The sequence below is a fragment of the Rhamphochromis longiceps genome, linkage group LG20 (assembly GCF_057381845.1).
Source record: "Rhamphochromis longiceps isolate RC_006_pf linkage group LG20, R_longiceps_female_GT1.1, whole genome shotgun sequence".
NCBI lineage: Eukaryota > Metazoa > Chordata > Actinopteri > Cichliformes > Cichlidae > Rhamphochromis > Rhamphochromis longiceps.
Window position 1 is genome coordinate 20476947 of NC_140576.1, and position 20609 is coordinate 20497555.

A 20609-nucleotide genomic window follows, 5' to 3' on the forward strand; every position below is an offset into this window, starting at 1 on the left:
ACCTCTGAGCGAAAATTGATTACATCTTGGAGAAGCTCACTGCGGTCGTGAGTTCTCAGAATCTGCTCTTTGAGCACAAGAAGGACAACATCACGGAGCGTAAGTTTGATAACATCATGGAGATGCTCACATCTCTCCAACAGGAGATTGAGAGACCAGTGTCGGACTGTTAGAACAGCTTTGAAATTCACATGAGTTGTTCGCACTAAAGTAAAAACCACCATCGCTTCATGCGGCTACCACTTCGGCGCCAGCTATGATCTCAAGGCTGGAGCTGAACAAAAACACCCTGATAACAGACTGTGCTTAGACTGTTCCTCCCCTATGCAAGGCCACCTGGGTTGGCTGGAAGACTGTTTACTTAGCCTGGCAGGGCGAAGGACACTGTCTCAGCTGAACTCTGGACACACACGCATACACAAAAACTGATACACACTCATCCCCCCTCCCTTTCCAAACGCCTTCAATGCTTGTCCCCTCCCGGGGAAGATGGCGGTCGACTGGACCAGCGCAGACATGCTGCAGGACCGGATGCGATGTCTACACCAGCTCTCTATTACCCTTTACCCGCCCCTGTTGCTTGTCTCGTGTTTCTGTGGTGTATTGATAGCCATGTGCTTTTTGTATGCGCTGAGGTATTTTGTTTCTTTTTCTGTTCTCAAACTGATCTCCTCCTTGTTTCATTGTGTTTTCTGTTTGTCTGTTCATCCTTTTGTATAAAATGTTCTAAAAAGTTAAATAAACTACAAACCCCCCCCCCCCCTCAAAACCAAAGAAATGACCATAGAACTTTGGCTAAATGATCTGGCATAGATAGGTGATGACATGATTAGAACCTGCAGCATGTTAAGTCATAATAACAGGTTAAATCCTTGAGTTATGAAGTAGGTCTCTTCTTACTTTTGTGACAAGCGGTATACATTACCATGCTCAGTGTTGGGAAGTAACGGAATACATGTACAAGCATTACGTATTTAAAATACAAAATATGAGTAACTGTATTCCATTACAGTTATCGTTTTAAAAGGTGGTATTCAGAATACAGTTACTTTGTTAAAATAAAAGGATTACACAGCAGCTTTTTCCTGTTTCATATGTTAAGCTATGCCCTCTCTATTTTTGGTAATTCCACGCGGGTAGAAACCTAAACAAAACACGCATTAAGAGGCTCTAATGTCTGTGTCTCAATCTCGCGGCCCATGTCACCTCTACTTGCCATGATGCCACATCGCTTGAAGTGAAGAAATATTTTTAAAAATTATTTTTCAAAAAATTATTTAAAATGAAGGCAATAGGCAGAGTGTTACAGGCATAGCCCTAAAGAATGTAGCCTCATGGGCAGTGTAGTCTGTGCTGCAGGGAGAATGGACTGCCATACCCATTATGTGTCTGTGAGCGCCAGGAGAGTCTACAAGTACAAGTTGTCACTGACCAGAAACAGGAGATGGAAGCATGTAAATATAATAATAACCATTGCAGCCTATAAGAGTGCCTGACAAGCCCAGTTGTAAGTAAGCTATTAAGACTTGACTGTATACTGTGTTTGTGTTTTCCTCCGAAACAATAAGTTCAGTTGGAGCAGCCTTTCAACACCTCACTCTGTCTCTCACTAGCAAAGTTGAACCAGGCAATAAAGTAAAGCTAATTTTCGGCCACGAGCCCGACACGGAACCCAATGTACTAGCCAGAGGTCTCTTTACTACGGTTTGGAGCTGCGTACCTGTTTTATATATACGCGGAATAGTTTTCTATAACAAATCGCTGGAAAAAGTGCAGTCTTATCTAATGTCAACCCACTGTTACTCATTTTATATTAAAATTTAAAAATATAGTTGGTATAGATATGGCGAGTAGCCTTCAGAAATAGTAATAAATCACACAGCAATAGTACATTAATGTAGTTGTAAAAAGCATGACAACAGTAATCCAAAGTATTCAGAATACCTTTGTTCTGTTATAAATAAAAGTTGTAAAATGTTGTATCACTAAAATATCATTTTGACTCAGTTTGTTATTCATTATGTGTTTACAGCACCCTCTGTGGTTGCTCCAAGCAATACATTTTAGAAACTGCTTTATTTTGAAAAAACTTCATTGAGCAGGAAGAAAATAATAATGGATTGTCCAGCATCCAGCATCCAGCATGTCCAAATTAACACTGTCAGATTTGATTTCAACACTATTAAAGTGTCTATATGGGTCCACACCAGAAAGTGTTAATTTAACTCTTTTTGGAGAGTTGGTACGTTAACTCCGATTTAGTGTTAAACACCAAATCTGTCTGGAGTTGATAATTTAACACTTGGTCTTAAGAGTTTATATATTAACTCTCAAAGATTATTTTAGTTTAACTACGTAAGAGTTATCTTCTAATTCATTCTAAAAAGCGGGAATTTTACTGTTCTGAACTTCTAGAAATTTATTTTGGAAATAAACATTTACTAAAAAGATGCAATGGTTTTTGAAAAACATTTATTCTGAACTGTGCACCACAATTTCAAAACATTTTCTGAAAGATGTAACAGTATACATGTTCTCACTTTCATTAGAATTGTGTTTATCAAAAGGTCTGACATGGTAAATGCAAATAACAGCATTCTCATCACTTATTTCTTCAATACAATATGCATGTCCTTCATTCATCCCTTTGTGGAACTTCAGCGCACTTCTGCTCTCCCCCATATTCCATCTTCACAAGCATATCCTGTGCGGAGATTGAATAAAAATTAGTTGACACTAATTAATGGCACAAATAATCCAGTAAACAATTGCAGCACAGTAAAAAAAATGACTTACCAAGCATGGCAAACAACTCAAATATGTAGAGCAAAATGTTCTGAAACGGCTTCACTTCAGCTTCGATTGGAGCCGTGCTGGGGGCGGAGTCTGTGAATTTACTCTATTGGTGTCATAGCCCCTGTAGGAGTTCAGAGTTAAGAGGTCAAGAGTTAATGTTTCCATTTTAACACCTCCAGATTTGACAGAGAAACACTCATTTTTAACACTCGATTTTAACTACTATCATTTTACACCTCAGAGTTACATTAAAAGAATGTGACTCTACTTAGAGTAAAATTAACTCTACTTTTGCAAGAAGACTATTAACACCAAAACATTTAACACTTTTGAATTTGCTGTGTATGTACTTAAAGTATAAGTTCTTACTTTGCTTTTGTGCAATAAGTTGCCTGCTAATGCAATATTTGGCTGTAAAGCTAGTCCCTTTGTTAAGCTAGTTAGCCGCGATTTTGGAGGTCATCTGGGATAGCATCGATAGTACAAGTTTATATAATAAGACATATGACATATGCTATGTAGTAGCAATGTGGTATATAAGTGCATATTATGCTGCACATATGTATATCATGACTGTATTGTTTGTCTTGTTTTTAGTTTCACCCTTTTGAATGTCAGTAAACCTGTTAACAACGTTCATCGATCTTCAGAGTTGTGATATAAGAAAGGTGTTAACGCCCCTGCATCAGACAAGCACCCATAACGGCACAACGTTATTCTCATTGAGTAATGTAACGGAATACGTTACAAAATATATTCTGGAGCATGTATTCTGTAATCTGTAGTGGAATACATTTTAAAAGTAACCTTCCCAACACTGACCATACTTTTGAATAGTCAGTGCAAAAGAGTGTCTTTGAGTTTCAGTTACTGGCCAGTTTTGCCTGGTTTGTTTTCTTATTAGTGTTAGTGTATATTGATTATAATGTATGTGCTTACTCCAAATAAGGTACAAATTCAAGGAAAATTAATAAATGCTGTTCAGATTTTAAATTCTCTTTAATTGTACTGCCAACAAATAACAACTTCAGTCAGCACAACCCCTGTGGTCTTGGTCGAAGTGTTTTAATGAACATACAGTTACGTAATTGTTACATACACCAAGAGGCTGAAAGGAGTAAATGACAGTGAATGCCAAATTTCTCACTAGTCTAATACTTTATACATGTGGAATAAATAATATCATGATGACATACATGCCAAACTGAGAGCTAAATAAAACAAGTAGAAAAGTGGCCAAAAGGTTTTTGGCAATGGTGAGGCTGAACAAAATCTTTACAATTGATCCTTAATGTTGTCCTTTGTTTCCTTTCAGTGAAAAAAACAAAATGAAAAAAAATATATATATATATATTATATAGACACAAGTTAGAAGGTTATCACCCAAAAGGGGTTTTCACGGTTGTTGTGGCAATGCAGCTTAATAATATTATAAAAGTATGTAGCGTCTATAGAGTACAGAGACATAACAAATCACTTGGAATGTAAATGAAATCATCAAACTTAAACTTCTCAGTTCCTTTTCAGAAAGCCCAAACCTCTCTGGAATGGCATCAACAGCACCACAAAATAATAAAAAACAACAACAACAACAACAACAAAAAGCAAACAAACAAACAAACAAAACCCCCCAGAAAAGATTCAGATAATAATTCAGAATAGTTAACCTTAAGGATCAGTGCAGTCCCATTTAAATTTGATGATGTTTTTCATTTTCATGGATCTGTTCCTGGAAAATTTTGTCCTTGAAAGCAAACTTTAAACTGTGTCTGTTGAGTGTTGAGTTCAGGTAACCAAAAAAGTTATTATTTTTAAGTCATACAGTGGGGCAAAAAAGTATTTAGTCAGCCACCGATTGTGCAAGTTCCCCCACCTAAAATGATGACAGAGGTCAGTAATTTGCACCAGAGGTACACTTCAACTGTGAGAGACAGAATGTGAAGAAAAAATCCATGAATTCACATGGTAGGATTTGTAAAGAATTTATTCGTAAATTAGGGTGGAAAATAAGTATTTGGTCAATAACAAAAATACAACTCAATACTTTGTAACATAACCTTTGTTGGCAATAACAGAGGTCAAACGTTTACTATAGGTCTTTACCAGGTTTGCACACACAGTAGCTGGTATTTTGGCCCATTCCTCCATGCAGATCTTCTCGAGAGCAGTGATGTTTTGGGGCTGTCGCCGAGCAACACGGACTTTCAACTCCCGCCACAGATTTTCTATGGGGTTGAGGTCTGGAGACTGGCTAGGCCACTCCAGGACTTTCAAATACTTCTAACGGAGCCACTCCTTTGTTGCCCGGGCGGTGTGTTTTGGATCATTGTCATGTTGGAAGACCCAGCCTCGTTTCATCTTCAAAGTTCTCACTGATGGAAGGAGGTTTTGGCTCAAAATCTCACGATACATGGCCCCATTCATTCTGTCCTTAACACGGATCAGTAGTCCTGTCCCCTTGGCAGAAAAACAGCCCCATAGCATGATGTTTCCACCCCCATGCTTCACAGTAGGTATGGTGTTCTTGGGATGCAACTCAGTATTCTTCTTCCTCCAAACACGACGAGTTTAGTTTATACCAAAAAGTTCTACTTTGGTTTCATCTGACCACATGACATTCTCCCAATCCTCTGCTGTATCATCCATGTGCTCACTGGCAAACTTCAGACGGGCCTGGACATGCACTGGCTTCAGCAGCGGAACACGTCTGGCACTGCGGGATTTGATTCCCTGCCGTTGTAGTGTGTTACTGATGGTGACTTTTATTACTTTGGTCCCAGCTCTCTGCAGGTCATTCACCAGGTCCCCCCGTGTGGTTCTGGGATCTTTGCTCACCGTTCTCATGATCATTTTGACCCCACGGGATGAGATCTTGCGTGGAGCCCCAGATTGAGGGAGATTATCAGTGGTCTTGTATGTCTTCCATTTTCTGATGATTGCTCCCACAGTTGATTTTTTCACACCAAGCTGCTTGCCTATTGTAGATTCACTCTTCCCAGTCTGGTGCAGGTCTACAATACTTTTCCTGGTGTCCTTCGAAAGCTCTTTGGTCTTGGCCATGGCGGAGTTTGGAGTCTGACTGTTTGAGGCTGTGGACGGGTGTCTTTTATACAGATGATGAGTTCAAACAGGTGCCATTCATACAGGTAACGAGTGGGGGACAGAAAAGCTTCTTACAGAAGACGTTACAGGTCTGTGAGAGCCAGAGATTTTCCTTGTTTGAGGTGACCAAATACTTATTTTCCACCCTAATTTACGAATAAATTCTTTACAAATCCTACCATGTGAATTAATGGATTTTTTTTTCACATTCTGTCTCTCACAGTTGAAGTGTACCTCTGGTGCAAGTTACTGACCTCTGTCATCATTTTAAGTGGGGGAACTTGCACAATCGGTGGCTGACTAAATACTTTTTTGCCCCACTGTATTAGTATAATCCCATTTAACCACCAACTTAATTAAAAATAAGTTATGAGTTAGAAACTACTGTTAAAAGGTATGTGAAGTCACGAATTTGTGATAAATAAAGTATGCACCATCTTAATCAAAATATTTAAACTACTTGGATCTTTAGGTTTATCAGATCTAACTTACTTGGGGTTATGTAGCATTTTCTTTTCTTTTTTTAGGCATGGGAATGGGTGGGTGACATTACAGAAATATATATTTATTGGCAAAATCCTTAGTGTTATAATACAAAATTTTAAATTCTGAGTGCTAAATTGCTTGGATCAGCAACATTTTGTAGTATTTAAAATCAGCAGTCTGTTTGATATCATTTACAGTCCACTGTTCTACTTTACAAAAAATGTATTGAAGACAAGCATTTGTTAAAAGATGTTAATTAGTAGAAATATAGTTGCAGATATGGTTCTACAAAGATCATTTTTTGTTTATATGATAAATATGAACAGAGTAGATACTAAAGGAACCACAATGAAGAGAAATAAATAAATATAGAAACTAGTGATTGATGCAGATGTGAATGATGGCAGTTAATCAGAGTACATGTTAGACTCTCAGTTTTGACCTTGGTGTCCTTGGAATTCAGCTATGAACAGAGCTCAGAATAAGTCATCCCGTGAGGAATTATCTGATATAGATCTGCTACAGAAATGTTATTCTTCTTCACAAACTTAACACATGCACAAATTATGACATTTTGTTTTATTGTCTTATTCATCTTTTTTTTCCATGTTCTGTTGTTCAGCAAGAAGGACTCCTTAGAGTAGGCATTGGACGACTTCACCAATATTGGTGAAGTCGTCCAGGCTTCACATGGAAGAAATTAAAAATAAATAAAAAGGGTCAACAAGGATCAATCTTTCTTGATGAGTGTTTTCTTTAAGACAGGAGAAAAATCAACATATTTGTTGAATCCAGTGGCTTAAATTCTGTTTGGGTCAGATATACAGCATGCATAGTCTCGAGGTAGCTTTCATGGTCTATACGTTTTCTGACAACACAACCAGAATCATATCAATCAAAGATTTACAGAGACTACAAGGGACTTTTAGGGTACTCAGCTGTTGTGTGTAACTCAAAGGGTTCTTTCCTAAATGTAAACAGGCAATAGATCAGTATGTTTTAACAATTCATTGAAACATTGCCATAAATTCATTTTATTTTTAAATTTTTTTAAATTCATCCTAAAAATGTGCTCTGCATTCACATTTTTACTGTAATTCAACCTTTTTTTATTTGTTGAACTACTGCAGTAAGAGCAGAGTGATTCTGTTTCACTTGGAACATTTTGCAAAGAACCAGAAGTAACATTAGAATAACTGGATATTATTTCCTCACTGTGATTCTGGTTATACAAAAGTTATTTTATTTCAAAGATTACATTCAGATTATCTTTTAATTCACATTTAATTGCTTATAACAAATTTCTAGTTATCTAAAAAGTTTGACACACCTGAAATTTGGTGCAAAAAGTATGTTCCTAACACTTCCTCATTGTTAGTTTGGTTGTTTCCATGAAGAATACTTAAAGCTTGCAAAACTGCATCATTCAGTCTTTCACCCACCAATATAAAATAATGTTTAAAAAAACCTAAATAGCAGTCACATTTGTACTCAGTTTGTGGCACACACTCACAAATGCTCTCTGGAATATGCGAGTTGTAGCAGGCAGTGTGGGTTGTGCTGGTGACCCGGTGTACTGCTGTTTAAATATGTTAGGAAAGTACTAGTATGCTTGGCCTGTCTCAACTTGCAGCAGTCCCAGTACAGCTGAGTGGTCAGCCAGCTTCATTCTGCGCTGATTGGAGAGATTGACGTTCTTAGCCAGGTAATCCACAGCAGCTGTGGAGAATAGAAGACAGGATGGAGAGTTAATGAAGATTTGTTAGAATCCTTGCCGCTTGCAATTGATAAAATGGTAAATGGACTGAAAGTCACTAAGGCAAAAACTAATTAATACAAATACAAAGGAATAAGAACAAAACGGTTTACAAAAGGATTACAATGTGAGACAACCCAACCAGACAACTTGACAATGAACAGAGGGAATCTGACACGCTAAATACACACACACAGAGGGGAACACATAACAACAGGGGAAGCAAAACTGAACACGCTGAACACAAGACAAAAGACTGTCAAAATAAAATCGGAAACACTAAGATGCAGACCAAAATACATGGCATGATACAGGGATAAGAGGAAGGAACACACAGGGGAACAAGGCAGACTGAGGAGAAAAAGGGAGGTGACACAATGAGAGAAACATGGAAGTAATTAAGAAAGACGAGACACTGAGGGGGAGAGAGAGACAGGACGGGCTGGGGAGAACATACATGAATGCACATGACAGACAGGGGAGACAGAATGAAACACAAGGAGGGAAAATGTAAAGGGAAAAGGGAGACAAAACACAAAGGCATTACTGGGACCTGGGAAACATGCAGGGAAAGGCACGTAAACACAGATGACACGACAGACACGAGAGACCAAAACACAAGGGGAACCTAACAGACAAGAAACTAAACATAGTCAATCACCCAGGAACACAGAATAAACTAAAGACTAACTAATGAACCTTAAACCATCATCATAATATATAACAATCACCAGAAGCCAAGAAACTCAAAATGCTGGGTCGGATGACCCAGAACCATGACACTACTTTTACATTATGAGTAAATCATGTTATTTCATGGTTTACTATTTATCCTGCAAACCTAAATGATCAGTTCATTTCCCCTTGTACTCATTCTTGATAGCACCTCCTGACAATGTGTTATGACTAGAATAGAATAGAATTAGAATAGAATAGAATTCAACTTTATTGTCATTGCACATGCACAGGTACAGGGCAACGAAATGCAGTTTGCATCCATCCAGAAGTGCTTAGTGATATAGATATATTACAATATATATTAGCAATAATATAGATATGTAAGTATATTACAGAAATGGGTCTATTATGTTATAATGTACACGGTATGAAGTATGTTGTGAATATTCTATAACTATAAGTATGTACAGGCTGTAGTGAGTACAAGCTATGTACAGGATATGGACAGGATATAAATATGAAAAACTATACAGAATATGAAATAAATAACTTTACAGGAATCTGAGATATACAGCTATACAGAAATGGGAACTATGCAAGTTGTAAACAGTTGTAGGGTTAAAAATTATCGTATGTACAGAATGATTGTTTACACAGGGCTATACAGTAGTGCAGTTAAGGTAAGTGAGGGTGTGGATAATTTCTACAGAGGCTATATAAAGTGCTAGTGGTTGTGAGTGGTGGTTCACTCCATGTTATTATTGTGTGTTTGAGGGTACAGTTGTCCATTGTGTGTGTGTGTGTGTGTGTGTGTGTGTGTGTGTGTGTATGTTCAGTCCATGAGTTAACGTGGGTCAGATGTCAGGAGGCAGAGTTCAGGAGTCTGACAGCTGTGGGGAAGAAGCTGTTCCGGTACCTGGTGGTCTTAGTCCGGAGGCTCCTGTAGCGCCTCCCAGAGGGCAGGAGGGTGAAGAGTCCATGTGATGGGTGACTGGGGTCTTTGATGATTTTCCCAGCCCTTTTCAGACACCGCTTCCTGTAGATGTCTTTTATGGCAGGAAGTGGTGCTCCGGCGATGCGCTGGGCAGTTTTCACGACCCTCTGCAACGCCTTCCGGTCCGAGGCAGAGCAGTTCCCGTACCAGACTGTTATACAGTTGGTCAGGATGCTCTCGATGGTGCAGCGATAGAAGTTCACCAGGATGTCTGAGGACAGGTGGTTCTTCCTCAGAGTCCTCAAGAAGAAGAGGCGCTGGTGAGCCTTCTTGACCAGCTTGGAGCAGTTGGTCGTCCAGGTGAGATCCTCGGAGATGTGGACTCCCAGGAACTTGAAGCTGCTCACACGCTCCACAGCCGTCCCCTTAATGTGGATGGGTGGATGTGGGTCAGCATTCCTCCTGTAGTCCACGATGAGCTCCTTGGTCTTCTCGGTGTTAAGCAGCAGGTTGTTTGTGTCGCACCACTCAGCCAGACGATCCACCTCCTCCCTGTAGGCGGCCTCATCGTTGTCACTGATGAGGCCAATCACCGTGGTGTCATCTGCAAACTTAATGATGGTGTTGGAACCATCAGCAGGTCTGCAGTCGTGGGTGAAGAGGGAGTAGAGGAAAGGGCTCATCACACAGCCTTGTGGTACACCGGTGTTCATTGTGATGGTAGATGAGCAGCGGTTATCCAGCCGGACATGTTGGGGGCGGTTGGTCAGGAAGTCCAGTAACCATTTGCAGATGAGGGAACTGATGCCCAGGTCTGTCAGTTTCCTGATGAGTTGTGAGGGGTGGATTGTATTGAATGCTGAACTGAAGTCTATAAACAGCATTCTGGCGTAGGTGTTGTTGTTGTCCAGGTGTGAGAGGACAGAGTGCAGTGCGATGGAGACTGCATCCTCTGTGCTCCTGTTCTGGCGGTATGCGAATTGGTGGGGGTCCAGGGTGGGGGGGAGACAGGATTTGAAGTGTGCTAGGACCAGCTGCTCTAAGCACTTAGTGATGATGGGGGTGAGTGCTACTGGGCGGTAGTCATTGAGGCAAGATGGGTTGGAGTTTTTGGGTATCGGGACGATGGAGGTGGATTTGAAGCAGGCCGGTACCACAGCGTGGGCCAAGGACAGGTTGAATATGTCTGTCAGCACTCCTGCAAGCTCCTCAGAACACGCTCTGAGAACACGCCCGGGGATGCCATCGGGACCTGCAGCCTTGTGGACATTGATCCTGCTCAGCACCGCTCCTACATCGGTGGGGGAGAGAGTCAGAGGTTGGTGGTCTGGCGTCACGTCTGCTTTGGTTGTGGTTGTGGGGTTCCCTCGCTCAAAACGAGCATAAAAGTTGTTGAGCTCGTTGAGGAAGGAGACTAAGAACAACAGTGGCATTTCACTGCACAGGGTACTGCTTTGTCATTTTTCATTGTCCAGGGCTGCACTTCAAGTGAGTGTATTGTTTGATGAGAAAGCCTGAAAAACTGTTAAAAGGGTGTTCTTTCTGGTCTATCTTGGGATTATCTGATCATATGTCTCTCTAATGTTGTAGAGTATTTATCTTTCAGTATAAAGAGAACTGGAGTGTAGGACGAACAGAATTTTTGATTTTAGCTTTTCTTTTTCCACTTTGCTGTTTGTTTATATGTAGGTACCAAAACTGCTTGGTTAAACTCTTAAGCACAAATTAGAAGGCAATCTTGTCCCCTATCATTTCTTCATTTTTTAAATCACCATGATTGTGAAGAGAAATTGTAGAAGGCAAAGGAACTCAGACTCAAGATATCTTATACATGTGCACACATGGACGATCGTCCCTCACCGTCCAATCCATCCTGCACCAGACGAGTGCAGGACAAATGTGAGACAGAGGAAAGACTGCCCAGGGCTTTCAGAGCTTTCTTTATTTATACTTAACCCAAGCTTTCAGGGAAGTAGGAGTGGCAAAAACATTTCCACAAAAGGAGAAAGAGACCGTTAGCTTGCCTGTTAACAAAGGAGGTAGTATGTATGTTACAGCATTCCTCTGCACATCAGTTTTCACTCCCTTTTCCTGTGTGGTAGTTTCAATTCAACAGCTCTTCTTCCTTTAAATGAAGCTACAACTAAGCATAATCACAAAACTCAAAAATCTCTCAACAATGATGATGAGAATTTTTGATCAGCAGAGGAAATTTGGTCTTGTGATGTACCAGTGCGTATATGTATGAGGTAACTGTTTTGATTTGATTGATGTATAAAAAATAAAGTACTTAATTACTCACAAGTAATTTGATATTCAATTCAATTCAATTTTATTTATATAGCACCAAATCACAACAAAAGTCGCCTCAAGGCGATTCATGATATACTACTCTGTACATTACTTTCATGTGACTCCATAAATTAGTGTTTCCTAACCTTTTGGAGCCATCGCACATATTTCACAAAAGAAAAATCACATGGCACACCACCAATCAAAATTTTTTCCTTGCACCAGGCTCTGTTTGTCCCCAGTATACCTTTCTTGCTTTCTTCTGGCCACTACTCATGCTAGGGCCTTCATCTGGGTCAGAATTTTTTCCAGGACCCAGGTCAGATTGACTACTTTTTTCAAATCTCACAGCATGACTATTATGCAATTTCTTCTTCTGTTTTACCTGCAGTTGGCAACCTATTTAATTAGAGCAGATAGTTATACTAGTGCTAGTGGAAAAGAATGTAATTGTTCTGCCCGTTTCTCCCGCCGATGGCTTAGAGTACGAATCAGGTGGAACCAGATAATCTTCAACGGAACACCTGATCAACTGTTGGGAAACAGCCATAAATGACCATGGTCACATAATTACTATTTCCATACATAAACACAAATCCCGATACTAATGAGGACACATATGATCTTTTAGTTTTTATGCATGAACATGAAAACTGACAAAACAAGAAAAATTGAAAGAGACTTAGGAGAGAATGCCACAGTGACTTTTAAAAACATGAACACATACAAATGCGCTTGCTCATCACTGCCTTTATTGTGTGTTGAAGAGGCTCTGGCTGCTGAGCTGGGGTCAACATACACTCACCTTTACATCATTCTGGGTTCTAGCCAGTGTTGGGAAGGTATTCCAAAATGTATTATTCCACTACAGATTACAGAATACATGGCCCAACATGTATTTTGTAATGTATTCCATTAAGTTACTCAATGAGTTAAGTTACTCAATCTGTCTCACAGAAACATGGCTAAAAGACTCAGCCTTCCCGATCCATGGCTGAGTCCATGGCAGAGTGAAACAGTTCAGGGGGTCGGCCCCACAGAAGGTTGTGGAGGCAACACAAATCCAAAAGCCGGCCGTGCGGAAGGCAGCGGCGGCGACACAAATCCGGAGACCGGCAGCGCGGAAGGCAGCGGTGGCCACACTGTTCAGGCGATGGTGATAGTCGGACGGGCTCCTCGGACCCCCCCAGCGAAACTAGGAGGCGGGAGCGGATCTTCGTGCCCCCCCAGCAAAGAATGAAGGCTGAAGCAGCCCCTCGGACCCTCCAGCGAAGGCCAAAGCGGCTCTTCGGACACTCCAGGAAAGACCGAAGGCTGAAGCGGTTTCTTGGACCCCCAGCAAAAGCAGGAGGCTGGAGCGGTTCCTTGGACCCCCCCAGCGAGAACAGTCACAGAACCAGTGTGAGCCAGTGTGAGCTTCTGGCACACACAAAACAAAACCAGCAGGCACGGGGGCCTCTGGCACACACAAAGCAAAACCAGCAGGCACGGGGGCCTCTGGCACACACAAAGCAAAACCAGCAGGCATGGGGGCCTCTGGCACACACAAAGCAAAACCAGCAGGCACGGGGGCCTCCAGCAAACATGAGGCAGACTGCTGCGCAGAGCACTGACCCTGCTCAGGCAGCAACAGCCGGGCACAGTCCTCAGCTGGCTCCTTAGCCTCCAGGGGTCCAGAGTCAGCTGAGGCCTGGAGTGAGTAAAAGTCTCAGAACAAGCCAGCTTTTGAGAAACCAGTTTAGTGTTAATATGTTTGTCTCTCTGCTCTGTATGGGAGGTAGAAAAACAGTCCTTAATGCGTTGTATTGCCATAGCTTCCTGTACAGAGGCAGGTGAAAGCGAAGGTTGTACAGGTGACAAAATAGAAGAATGAGTAGATGAGGAGGCAGGTAGCTGAAGAGATAACTGTGCTACTGGTGAGGCTAATGGCTAAACAGGTGACCGGGCTAAGGGTAAAGGTGTAGGCTGGGCTACTGACTGAATGGAAGCCTGAGTGGCTGACTGTAATGATGGTTTTAGCGGAAGTTAAGCTGGTGAAGAGGGGAAATCAGAGTCATTATTCTCCCCTGTCCCAAAACACAGAGCCCCCGAAAAAACAGTCCCAAAGACAGAAGTGGTGTAAAAAATGTCCCTTTGACTCACCACAGCCAGCTGCTTAGATGTCAGCCGTTGTCCGCTGCTGCCAGACGAAGTCTGCTAATTCCCGAGCTTGCACTGCCGCCTGGGCTTTATGTAGATCGGCAATTAGATCTGTGAATCCTCTGGCCTGGTGGAGATGGGGATTTCCCTCGAGGATTGCCTCAATCGCATTCATTCCCACAATCTTCGCTCTTGTATTTGAGGTGTGGGTTATCCATTCCACCAGGCGTAGGACTTGCGCCAGATCACTCTCCCCAGGAAAGTCCGCTGGATCCATGTTTGTGGTCACTCCGTAATGTCACGGCTGGGGCAGCAGTCGTGTGGTGTAGTGAGACAAGGATCCAAAATGCAGGTACTGGCTGAGGTAGGCATGTATTTGTAGTGAAAGCAACGTACAAACCAAGAAATAAGGAACAGGGAGCAACTAAAACCTAGACCTAGACTGGGAAATCTAATAAACAAACCTGAAAACATAAGGACACGGAGAGACACGCAGGGAAAGCACGAAGAAAGGAGAGCGGAGAGACGCAGGGAATACCAAATTACACAGACGGAGCAACAAGGAACACAGGCAGGCACACACTATAAATACACACAAGGTAATGAGGGAATGATACACCAGAGGGGAACACAGCTGAACCTAATGAGACACAACGAGACACAGACCTTCAAAATAGAACAGGAAACTCACAAACTGTTTTACAAACACAAACTCAGGGACATGAACAGAGCACAGGGGGGGGAGAACACAGGTAGGAATAATAGAACACTGAACACCAAAACCAAACCCTAAGAATTAATACAAAATCAGAAGAAACTAGAAAATAATAACAATAAACTCAAAACGCTGGGTCACCGACCCAGGACCATGACAGTTTTCTTTTTATTGTTTCTCGGTTATTCTGTTTCTTTCACTCCAGGACCGTGTGCACCTAATTTCATTCCACCTCATGTAAACATGTGATGCGAATAACACTAAAGAATCCTTGAATCCTTGAGCGTAACGTATTCTAAATACTTTGGATTACTTAATATATTGTCTTGCTCTTTACAACGACATGAATTATGTGATTTATTACTATTACTGAAGGCTACTAACCATACCAATACCAACTAGATATTTAAATCTTTATATAAAATGCCTAACAGTAATGTGGACATTAGGTAAGGCTGCACTTTTTGCAGTGCTTGTATAGAAAACTATTTCTGTATCAGTAATATGTTTTCTTTTTGTCTGTTAACAATCATGTGAAACTGCACATGATTATTTGCAGCTAGCAGGTTGTTAATGCTATCCATCAAATCTAAAAACACTATGTTAACACATGGAGATCCTGAAGGCTACTCCAAAAAGGATCGGATTATATTTTAAATATTTGTTAAACTCTCTTCCAAACCCCAGCTCTCTATTGTAAGTTTTGAGTGTTTACTAAAATGAAAATAAAAGCGTTCTAACTTCTCACTTGTCTGTTTTTATTCAGGCAAACATGTATAATATTTTTATTAAGAGAGATTAGGCTTTACCTTTTAAGACTTAAACTTAAGTGTTTCTGTCACGTAGTGATTGTGCTCAACTGTACAAAGCTTATTAGACATTATGAAACACATGATATGTAAAAGCGAATTTTTGAATTATCTTTTTTTTTTTCTTAAAGAAATCTACTACATCATGTGTAATTTTTTAGTTAAAACAGTTAAATTAAGAGGGAATGGCAATAAAAACTCTGGAGCTGTGATGTCATCAAGTACACTGCAGTTCCAACTATAGCATTCTCAGGAAGTCTGGTGACGAGTAGCCTTCATAAATAATAATAAAATTCACACACCAATAGTACATCGTAGATACTGAAGTTTTGACCATCCCATTTATCTCCGGAATTTCCAAGTAAGAAATGCATACCTGCCCGTGCACTGCTGGCTCTGGGTCCATTGTCTAACTGATGCCACCAACATTAACAGGATGCTTACATTAGAGCCTCCTATTGTGTGTTTTGTTTGAGTTTCTGACAATCAGAATCAGAGAAACTGTATTAATCCCAGATGGAAAAAAAAGGCCATGGGTCAGACTCGAGCCCAGGCAGGCCACTCTCAGCCATGTGCCATAGGATTGCATGCTCTTCCAACTGACCTAAACCTGCACCCAACTGCATTTAATCACCAAAATTGGAGAAGGGATAGAGCTGGGATAGCCTAACATTAGTCAGGAAACAACAGGTGTGTATTCCACTTATTTCAATAAAGTAACTGTATTCTGATTACCACCTATTTAAACGGTAACTGTAACGGAAGACAGTTACTCATATTTTGTATTTTAAATACGTACCGCCTTTAAGCTATAAAGGTTGGACTTTTAACTGTATTTTTATAACTTTTAAAACTTTTTTTTTTTTTTTTACCAATAAGGCCCTCGCTCATGGCCATTCACAATACACCAAAGTAATTTAATAACAAAATTTTGGGACTTTACACATTACTTCTTACAATCTGAGCTCAAAGAGTCATGCTGACAGATTTCTTTCATTGATTATGGCAGCATTTCTTCACCATGTAGAAAAACTGAGACATAATGTTGAATTTGCTGGGTTTTTTTAATCTTATATTAAGATATGGTAAATGGTCTGTATTTGTATAGCGCTTTACCAATAATAGAACATCCATCCATCCATTCGCTTCCGCTTATCCTTTTCAGGGTCGCGGGGGGCGCTGGAGCCTATCCCAGCTGTCATAGGGCGAAAGGCGGGGTACACCCTGGACAGGTCGCCAGTCTGTCATAAATCACCAATAATAGAACACTGAACACCAAACCCTAAGAATTAATACATATCCAGTCATCCACCCATACATTCACACACTGGTGATGGCAAGCTACATTGTAGCCACAGCCACCCTGGGGCACACTGACAGAGGCGAGGCAGCCGGACACTGGTGCCACCGGGCCCTCTGACCACCACCAGTAGGCAACGGGTGAAGTGTCTTGCCCAAGGACACAACGACTGAGACTGTCCAAGCCAGGGCTCGAACCGGCAGCCTTCGAATTACAAGGCGAACTCCCAACTCTTGAGCCACGATCGCTCCTATCTAATAGATTGAATGCATAGTTATACTTTTTAAACTGACAGAAACTGGAATTTCACCATTCCGTGGACTTACTGTATATCAAGGGCCACATATATCAAGTATGTGGCCCTTGATATAAGATGATTTTAATAGCCATGACATAGATGCAATCTAAATAGGCTGATTGTAGCACAAGTGCAGGAGGAAAAAAAAATTTGTTTATATATTTTTTTTCTCTTTTTATCGAGATTACAGATTACCAAGGAACGTTTGCAATGCAAACAATGACATCATTTTAACTGTGATGTAATACCTGAATTTAGGATAGGAATGTGCTACATTACCACATTATTGAAAAATGTAATTTAGTTACAGTACTGAAACATTTCGGAACATATTACATGTTAACCTCAGAAATGGGAACAGGCTAACCCACCGATCCCTACATTCTGTTTGAAAATCAATCAATCAATCAATCAATCAATCAATCAATCAATCAATCAATCAATCTTTATTTATAAAGCACTTTTCAAACAAAAAATGTAGCACAAAGTGCTTTACATAGTTAAAAGCAGCCCACCCCACCCTCCAACTCACTCCCCGCACTCTCATTAACATAAATGATGTGAATACACACATATCTCCCCCCCCCCCCCCCCCACACACACACACACACACTTAACCCTTCTTTGGCCCTGGGACCATTTTTGGTCCCTTTAGTTTTTCAGTTACAAGCCATTTGCACTGTGTTGAATGGAATATAGCCAAATTCTCTAAAAAAAAGTTTGGCATAATTTCATTTCAAAATTCAAGTCTGACTTCCTTAAATTAGCTTCAGTGGCTAAGCTAACAATACACATCCTCTTAGAGCCCTAGGGACCATTTTTGGCCCATTGACTTCCATTATAAACGCTATTTTTCACTGCAGAATTATTACCGTTAATGTCTTGGTGATTACTTATGTTTCCGTCTCATTTTGGTCTATGAGCCTTAGAGTTGTAACTTTTTTATTTGTCCACCGGGTGGCGCCCTTGCTCCACATTTGATCCCTGCTGGAAAACAGCGGGCTGCTTGGACAGACCTGCGGGAAACGAAGCCTCATTTCCGGCGTGCAGCAGCGGCTTCGCCCGATGATGGGGCGGGACCATTTTTTGGTCCCTAGGACCGTTAGAGGGTGCTTTTTTTTTTTTTAGTCAACAGGAAATGACGTATTTGTTGTCACGTGGTATCGGATGTGTGGGCTGGAAAAAGCAGTCCCCGGTGATCGTGCCCCGGTGATCGTCGCGACTTACCCCGGCAACATGCACTTATTTCGGCCTAGAGGAGGAGCATTTGCCACCTGGAGACCATTTTCTGGTCCTGAAAAAAAAAAAAAAAGGCGATCGAAATGAATGTTGGTGCCAATCTTTAGTCCATCTAAAGGCCTAATTATAATAACAATTGAATATTACCTTAAATGTTTTTTTTGGAAAATATTCAAGTTTTATGTTTTTTGGGGCAAAAAAAGCAGTGCGCTCATGTGACGAAACCGGGATATAAAGGGTTAAAATCCGCGAAATGTAATTAAAACTTGACATGAATATTTCAAGGAGAAGTAGGTCTAAAAGATTGGCTAATTTAAAGTGGAATAAAATATTAATATATAAATTTTTTATAGCACTTTTTTGGGCGTGGTCGATTAGGACCGATAGGGTGTGCATTTTATGAAATGCGCTCCTGCAAAAAAAATAAAAGGCGATCGAAATGACTGTTGGTGCCAATCTTTGGTCCATCTAAAGGCCTAATTATAATAACAAACAAATATTACTTCAAATGTTTTTTTTGGAAAATATTTAGTTTTTTGTTTTTTGGGGCTAAAAAAACAGGGCGCTCATGTAATAAAACTGGGATTTAAAGGGTTAAAACAACGAAAATATAATTAAAACTTTATATGAATATTTCAGGGAGAAGTAGTTTTAAAAGACTGACCAATTTAAAGTGGAAAAAAATATGAATATATAATCTTTTTATTGCACTTTTGGGGCGGGACCATTTTTGGTCCCCAGGGCTCTAAAGGGATGCATTTTTAAGGGTCAGCGAAGGTTAAAGAGTAAAAATTGGGCTGGGTTCACATGAGCCAAGTGAGCCAAGTGAGGAAACACTATAACACGGAGCCGTCAGCACCGAGAGCTGGTCACAGACCGCAGCCTCCAGGCCGGGCACACAGCAGGAAGGAGGCAAAGGAGCCCCCCAGCCAGGCTGAGAGGACCCCCAGAGACCCAGCAGCCACGGTCGATCACAGCCCCGGTGCAGAGAGCGCCCTCCGAGGAAACACTGGAGATATGCCACAATAGGCTATATACAGGGTAAAATGATAAAATAAATAAGAACGGGTTACAATATAAATATAAATATAAATAGAGTAAGAAGATTAAAAAATGGATAAGAATAAAATCAATAAATATTAGGTAAAGCCTGAATTAATAATAAAATAACAGGATAGAATAAATAAGCATAAAATAAATAAACGCTAAGTAAAAGCTAAATTAAAAAGGTGGGTCTTGAGCCTGTTCTTAAAAACATGTACGTTCTCTGCGGCCCTGAGCTCCTCCGGCAGGCTGTTCCACAGACGAGGACCATACCACTGAAACGCTGCCTCTCCGTGAGTATGTGTCCTGACTTTAGGGACAATCAAAAGGCCAGTACCAGAGGACCTCAGGGTCCGCGAGGGTTCATATGGTAAAAGCAGATCTGAGAGATAAGAAGGCCCAAGACCATTAAGACATTTAAAAACCAATAAAAGAACTTTAAAATCGATCCTGAAACACACGGGGAGCCAATGCAGCGATTCTAAAACCCTCTGGTCTTCGTCAGCACACGAGCCGCCGAGTTTTGTAAAAGTTGTAAAGTTGAAATATTCTTCTTAGGAAGACCAGAGAGCAGGGCATTACAGTAATCAATACGACTGGTAATAAAAGCATGCATCAGCATCTCTGTTTTGGCCTGAGAGAGAATAGGGCGGACTCTGGCTATATTTTTTAGATGATAAAATCCAATTTTGGTCACATGTTTAATATGTGGGACAAAACCAAGCTCAGAGTCAAAAATAACACCCAGGTTTTTCACTTGTAGCGAAGGACATAGTGAAAATGCCTCTAATTTAGACAAGAGTTTCTCTCTCTGAGCCTCAGGACCGACGATTAAAACTTCAGTTTTGTCCTGGTTAAGCTGTAAAAAGTATTCTGCCATCCAAGATCTTATATCTAAAATACAGTTAAAAAGGGCATCCATTGGTCTGGTGTCATCAGGAGACATGGAGATGTACAGCTGCGTGTCATCAGCGTAACTGTGGAAGTTCACTCCATGCCTCCTGATGACACCGCCGAGAGG

General features: G+C 40.8%; 1 protein-coding gene and 1 long non-coding RNA gene across 4 annotated transcripts in view; both read right to left on the reverse strand.

Annotated features, from left to right (window-relative positions):
• Window positions 1–2455: 2455 nt before the first annotated feature.
• Window positions 2456–3134, reverse strand: LOC146645200 (uncharacterized). Its single transcript, XR_014908979.1, has 2 exons — window positions 2797–3134; window positions 2456–2704 (listed from the first exon to the last, which is right to left on the reverse strand). It is a non-coding gene; the product is annotated as an uncharacterized LOC146645200 (long non-coding RNA).
• A 143-nt stretch (window positions 3135–3277) lies between these two features.
• LOC146645201 (paired box protein Pax-7-like) overlaps window positions 3278–20609 on the reverse strand; it is a 145066-nt gene continuing 127734 nt past the window's right edge. For all 3 annotated transcript variants that reach the window (XM_085394520.1, XM_085394519.1, XM_085394522.1), the window contains exon 9: window positions 3278–8103. In XM_085394520.1, the coding sequence (XP_085250646.1) occupies window positions 7988–8103 (116 nt within the window). In that variant the 3' untranslated portion in view covers window positions 3278–7987. The remainder of the gene's footprint in view (window positions 8104–20609) is intronic.